This window comes from Zea mays, chromosome 4 (genome assembly GCF_902167145.1).
Source record: "Zea mays cultivar B73 chromosome 4, Zm-B73-REFERENCE-NAM-5.0, whole genome shotgun sequence".
Taxonomy (NCBI): domain Eukaryota; kingdom Viridiplantae; phylum Streptophyta; class Magnoliopsida; order Poales; family Poaceae; genus Zea; species Zea mays.
The window spans coordinates 209,072,198-209,078,360 of NC_050099.1; the positions used below are offsets into that span (position 1 = coordinate 209,072,198).

The 6,163-nt window shown below is 42.2% G+C and overlaps 2 protein-coding genes across 3 annotated transcripts; both read right to left on the minus strand.

Moving 5' to 3' along the window:
* Positions 1 to 1,383: 1,383 nt before the first annotated feature.
* Positions 1,384 to 2,968, minus strand: LOC103655879 (uncharacterized). The gene is made up of 2 exons (XM_008682555.4): positions 2,283 to 2,968; positions 1,384 to 2,212 (listed from the first exon to the last, which is right to left on the minus strand). The coding sequence occupies exons 1-2, from the start codon at positions 2,902 to 2,904 to the stop codon at positions 1,743 to 1,745; spliced, it is 1,092 nt and encodes a 363-aa protein (XP_008680777.3). The 5' UTR covers positions 2,905 to 2,968; the 3' UTR covers positions 1,384 to 1,742.
* A 71-nt stretch (positions 2,969 to 3,039) lies between these two features.
* On the minus strand, positions 3,040 to 4,979 carry LOC103654542 (uncharacterized protein At2g29880). Of its 2 annotated transcripts, none has more exons than XM_020551937.3 (3): positions 4,561 to 4,979; positions 3,859 to 4,168; positions 3,040 to 3,774 (listed from the first exon to the last, which is right to left on the minus strand). In XM_020551937.3, the coding sequence occupies exons 2-3, from the start codon at positions 4,165 to 4,167 to the stop codon at positions 3,184 to 3,186; spliced, it is 900 nt and encodes a 299-aa protein (XP_020407526.1). In that variant the 5' UTR covers position 4,168; positions 4,561 to 4,979; the 3' UTR covers positions 3,040 to 3,183. The 2 variants fall into 2 exon arrangements, with proteins under 2 accessions (XP_020407526.1, XP_023158164.1); XM_023302396.2 differs by lacking the exon at positions 4,561 to 4,979 and adding an exon at positions 4,388 to 4,502.
* Positions 4,980 to 6,163: the final 1,184 nt, after the last annotated feature.

Consider the following 6,163-nt stretch of genomic DNA (forward strand, 5'->3'; position numbering starts at 1 on the left):
ACTTTCAGGGGGAGGTTACCCTATAATCTAAGTCTTTGAGACTAATACCTATTTTCAAGTCTGTTATGTGTAGTAGTCTCATTGAAGGAAAATGGAGTCATCAGAGAAAGACAATAAGCTTTCACTCCAAAACTACAAGAATCTTCAATTGGTTCCATAAGTGGTTCCATTCAACAATCGATATCATTTACATGTCTTCTCCAGAATTTGATTAGACTAAATTTCATATCTTGTGCTTCTCATGTTGCTAAATGCATACATTGTTAAAATATATCTTTTACCTACGCATACGGGGAGTTAGTCTAATCAATCATGTCTTGCACCTCTCTTTCTCATGTACTTTTTCCTAAGTTGAGGATCTCCGTCAGGGGGAGTATTTCTTCGTCTATGACAAAGGGGAAGCATATTCTTTCAAAAGGGAGAAAACTCTTTTAGGGGGAGTAATCTGTAGAACTTCAATTGGTAAATCTTCTAGTGGGCAAGACTTTTATTTTCTTCCTATATGCGTTTAATGTCTTCCTTTTCGGCGTTTGATGCCAAAGGGGGAGAAGTTTTAGGGTCCAAAGCAACAAAAATATATCAAACACCAAACACCACCAAATTATTTTTTTATCTTGCAAGTGGTTTTGGTCTCTGAAGTATCTTTGGTCTAAAAATAGGAAGTAAGTGAATTATGGAGAGGCTTAAGTCCATAATCTCACTTTGAGGGGACATTCATGCATCCTAGCAAGTAGAGTGCATATTTTCATCAAAATGTTTGTTATATTTGCTTGCTTTGGTTGTGTGTCATCAATCACCAAAAAGGGGGAGATTGTAAGGAAAATGGACCCCGAGCCATTTGGCTAAGGGATTTTAGTGTTTGATGATCAACATAACCTGTGGACTAATGTGTTTGCTAGTGTTTGTATTTGTAGTTCACAGGATGCAAAGGGGGTTAGACTAAGGCACTAAGGATGCAACACCTCAAAATAAGACATAAAATAAGCATAGAAGTCCAAGAATAAAGAACAAAAGAAGCCCAAAGAAACAGCGAAAGAAATCCATAAAGTGGGCAGTCATCCAGCGCACTGGTGGCGCACCGGGCAGTGAACAGTAACCTATCTAGTATGCACCAAACTGTCTGGTGGGACACTGGGTAGTCTGCGCAGAGGGGCTCACAACCAGGCACCCTCGGGTTGTAACACCGGACTGTCCGGTGTGCACCAAACTATTTGGCAACGGTCGGATCCAACGGTCGACTGCTACAGACCCCAACGGCCGGCTGACATGTCTAGGGCATCGGACAGTGATCAGTGCATGTCCGGTGAGCACCGGACTGTCTAGTGCGCCCGTCGACAGAAAGCTGCTGCTTCTGTCCAACGGCTATAGGCTGTGTTTGGTTGGGCTGTGAGCTGTGAAAAAAGCTGCTGTAGGCTGTGGGCTGTGGAAAAGCTGCTGTGAGCTTTCAGCTCTGAGAAAGCTGAAAGCCGTTTGGCTGAAACAGCTGTGAAACAGTAGATTCGGTAAGAAATGCCTGTAATGCCCCTGAAGGACAGGAGAGACAAGTTATATGCAAATTAATCGTAAAACAAATTGTTGTTCACATATTTACATGTAAATGGCCATTTTATGAAGGTGAACTTAACTTTTTCAAATTTTGCATCCATCACTACCATATGGTCCACATTAATACAACGAAGTATATGGTCCACATTAATACAAAAGATATATGCTTCATATAATGTTGTCCTCTATCAACATAATTAGCTCCCTGAAGCGGTAACCAAAGCATCAGCTATCCTACTACGAATGGTATTCATGGTATCTTCATTCTCCCCGTCTGGATTGTCATCTCCTTGTGTTTGTGTTGTGGCATTCGTCTGTTCTAGTAGGTACTCCTCATCAGCATCACATCTATCGAACTCCCTATCATGCAAATTGCTATCACGAATAAAATTATGCAACGCCATACAAGCAATAATAATATGCTTCTGAGTACGAGTAGAGAAACTAGGTATGCCCTTCAAAATACGCCACTTCTGCTTCAAGACTCCAAAAGACCGCTCAATGACATTCCGTAGGGATGAATGCAAGAAATTGAACATCTCGTACTTCCCTTGAGGAGGACGCCCAGAACGAAGCTGAAATTCTGGTATATGGTATGCACTTCCTTTAAAAGGGGCAAGATATCCTGTTCGGTTTGGATAACCGGAATCCACAAGATAATATTTTCCTATAAAATGAAATCAGCAAAGAAAAATAATAAAACAAGTATTGGTTACATAGTAAAGAATTATGCATACCTTTAGGAGGCAAGGGAAAAGAAGGAAAATTTGCTAACGCGTGATTGAGGATCCGTGTGTCATGTGCAGAACCTGGCCAACCAGCAACCGCAAAGATAAACCTCATATCAAAGTCACAGATGGCTAGCACATTCTGAGATGTATATCCATGTCGACATGTGTGATTAACCACTTCTTCTGTCGGCACTACAACTGGAACATGTGAACCATCTATAGCTCCAATAGCGCCTTTGAAATAAGGCCAGAAACGATCCTCTTTGATCTTATCATGCTCAGTAGAGAAAGTAGGATCTCTAGGCTTTATATTGTCCTTTGCTAACTTGCGCAAACAATTCAATACTTCATGAAACTTTGTGTGAACTGTCCAGAGTGAACGTGTAAAACGATTTTCAGCTTGTGCAAATGCTTGGGGTCCTCCAACAATCCACAAGAACATCGCCAATGATTCAATTGATGATACATTGTTAGTTGATGTCAAACCATAGGTCGAGATTAGCAAGTCATGAAGTTCCATGAAAACCTCAGTGCTCATCCGAAACATCTTATAAAAGTACCTAGGACGACCCAGAAGCAAAAGGCCATTCTGTCCTTTTTTTGCCAAATCTTCTGTGTTATCACCCATCTACACATGATATATGAATATATTAATAATAGTGGCAGCAAATATATGGCACCAATAACAATAAATTTTAGCAATCACACAAGACTATATGGCAACAATAACAATAGATTTCAGCAATCACACAACTGGGACCAATGACACAATACCAATGATAGAAGCAAATAATATAGTACATTACAAGCACAACACAACTCACGAAAAAATATAGTTCTTAACATTGGGAAATAAAAAAATATTGGTTCACAATACAACTCTGAAAATAAAGGCACTGAAAGTGTTCTACATCCGCTTAATCGACTCCTTTTCATGCTCCCTTTCAAGCAAATCTAGCCTTCCTTCATTTGTTTCTAGTAAGCTGAAGACCTCCCTAAATTCAGGCTTCACAATTAGGAAGGTAGCTGTGTGCATTAGTGCAGTTTTTTCTTGCACCCCACAATCTTTCACCATCTTCATGGCCTCTGCAATACTAGGGACTGGGTTGGTTGGAGGAGTCGATGATGCTTCAACACTTGTGGAGATCTTCTCTGCTGCAGTTTCTATCTTCAAACATGTGTTCTTGTACAGTCGAAAGAATGGGCTCTTCTCATCCTTCTCTTCAGTAGCAGTAGAGCAGTCCTTACGCTTCCTTTTTCCTAGTTTTGATTTCTTCAACGCAGCCAGCTTCACATCAACATTATCAATAGTTTTTTGTACCTCAACCACATCATCATCACTTGACTCATCCGAGGATATATCTCCAGGACAGGATGCAGTAGCCCCGCTAACGTGTACCTTATCGAACAATATATGTAGATCATCAAGGTGCTTGGGTCCTTGTTTTCTGAACCTCACATGGTTGCATTTAATACCTTTTCCAGGATTATTACATCTCTGAAATAAAATGAAAAAAGTTAGCAACTCATATGATATGAAGCATGGAAAATAAATAGACAACAATGGGAGTTTAATTCTTACAGCAAGGTGTTCATCCCACCATTCCTTAGAACAGTCAACTGTTTGCTTTGCCTCATCCCATCCAAGCCCAGTGGCATAATTCTTGAACTCCATGAACCATGTATATTCCTTTTTCATATTGTCCAACTTATTCTTTAATTGTTTTTTGGTTAGCTTCTGGCCTGTTTTTTCTTCATGCTTAGTTCTAAGATTTTTCCAACCAGTTTTGGTGAACATTCCCATCGGCCGATTCCCAGCATCTATCTCTCCTTTGCATACATCAATGAAATGCCTCACATTGGCATCACACCAATCTGCCTTATCAGCCATTCTTGAATAAAGCAAAACAAAAAAAACATTCTATTACTGTCATAACAACATCAGTGACAATATTTGAGGATTTTTCTCTGGTAAATGAGAATATCAAAGTAGCACTGCATGGCATAATTCATTAACATACATGACTGTGCGGCACCACTCATCCAAGCACACGTGACCAATTAGCAAAAAATTAATCTAGACACAAAATGGAAGTGACGTGCTCCCTCACCACCAGTGATGTGCTCCTCTCCACCGCCACCACATAAATAGAAATTACTTACTGCTGCTGCATTTCAGTATGCTACACAAAGGAGGAAGTAATAGGGGGAGATTACCTACAGATCAGTCAAGGGAGGCAGGGATGCAAAATCAAGTGATTGACTGGAGAGGAGCGGAGCTCACTTGCTGTTGTTGCTTGCGTCCAGATGAGAACAGAGGCCCGAAGGGGTGGTCGCCGGAGAGGAGCAACCGGCTAGGAGCACCGTCGGGGAGTTGGAGCGCCGCCGGCGAGGTGTAGCGCCGCCGGGCGTGCAACCCTAGCGCCGCCGGGGAGAGGAACACGAGGCGAAGTCGCTGTCTCTGCCTCTCTGGTGTCGCAGGTTCTGGTTGGGGGAAGGGGTCAATCTAAAAAAATAACTCGAACCGGTACCAACATAACGAGTGGCAGGCGGGTAATTTTCACGAAAACATTGATCCACAGCCGCTCACAGCAGGTTCCTCGGTGCTGTGAGAAATGAACTGAGGAAAAGCAGCTTTCTTTGGTAGAACCTGATAGGAAGCCACTTCCTTTGGTTGGCTTTTAGCTTTTGTGGAAGCCAAAGCACCTTGAAAAGCCAAACCAAACGGAGCCATAATTGTGGGGGAGGCTTTAAATACCCCCAATCGGCCATTTCAAGGTTTGGGAGCCCAAGCAACATACCAAAGCATATTATAGACATTTCCAAGTTCTCAAACACCCAAGTGCTTAATAGAATCACTTGGTGATTAGCGTAGGTGCTTTGCGAAGTGCTTAGGTTAGTTAGACCATATTAGCGCTTGCTCTTGCGTGAGCCGTTGTAATTGTACGAAGTGGGGTGAGAGTCTTGCGAGACCGTGACAACCACGTTTGTGACACGGCCGCCACCGAGTACCGTAGGGAACAAGACCCACGGTGTTTTCGGCCGGAAGCTTGATAGTGGATACAGCGGGGAGCGTCTAAGAGGAGCCGGAAGCAGAGCACCACTTGCGCATGGAGAAGGCCCATGGCTCTCTACGGAGTTACTCGACCGAGGTGCTTGGCCCTCGCGTGGGCTACCCTTTGCGTAGGGGCACCAACGAATATTCGTCGGAACCTTGTGTGGTTCCGGATACCTCGGTAAAATATCGGCGCCATCAACGAGAGTTTGCATCTCTACCTTGCTCTTTACCTTCCACATTTATATTAATTATTTAAGTTTCAATCTCACCTTTCTAGTTAGATTATTTAGGATTAAAACTTAGGCTTTGCGGTAGAGATAACGATACTTAGATAAAACCTAGTTTGCACATTCTAGATTGTTTATTTGCATAGGTTTTGCTCTAGGGATTTAATTGTGGCCTAGTTTAGAGATAGTTTTTAGAAGTTCTAATTCACCACCCCTCTCTTAGGCGTCACCGTTTCCTTCACCTCTATTAAGGATGGACTTGATTTCCAAAAGGGAACCAAGAACTTAACAAGCCAAAGGGCCTCCAATCTCATCAAGGAGAAAGGGAAGGCACCCTTGGCTAGTAATTCACATTCTTTTCATGACAAGAACCATGCTTATTTGTATGCTCATGTTAAGAATACCTCTAATGTTTCTTATGTTGCTCATAATGATGGTTGTTATGATCGTGCTGTTTTACCTATGCGTCATGACGCTATTTTTGATCCTCATGCCATGTTTGCATCTTCTAGCTCTTCATATGTTCATGGTAGGAGTAGACCTAGGCGCCATGTTCATCATGTTGTTTCTCATGCTCCTAGAAATGCATCTAAAAGGACAAT

What these genes read in the sequence shown, in the direction of transcription:
- LOC103655879 (XM_008682555.4), bottom strand. Translation starts at nt 2,904, where the DNA reads ATGGGTGATAACACAGAAGATTTGGCAAAAAAAGGACAGAATGGCCTT. An exon ending in TTTTCCCTTGCCTCCTAAAG is followed by an intron (nt 2,213 to 2,282) that starts GTATGCATAATT and finishes TTCATTTTATAG; the next exon opens with GAAAATATTATCTTGTGGAT.
- LOC103654542 (XM_020551937.3), bottom strand. Translation starts at nt 4,167, where the DNA reads ATGGCTGATAAGGCAGATTGGTGTGATGCCAATGTGAGGCATTTCATT. An exon ending in GGTGGGATGAACACCTTGCT is followed by an intron (nt 3,775 to 3,858) that starts GTAAGAATTAAA and finishes ATTTTATTTCAG; the next exon opens with AGATGTAATAATCCTGGAAA.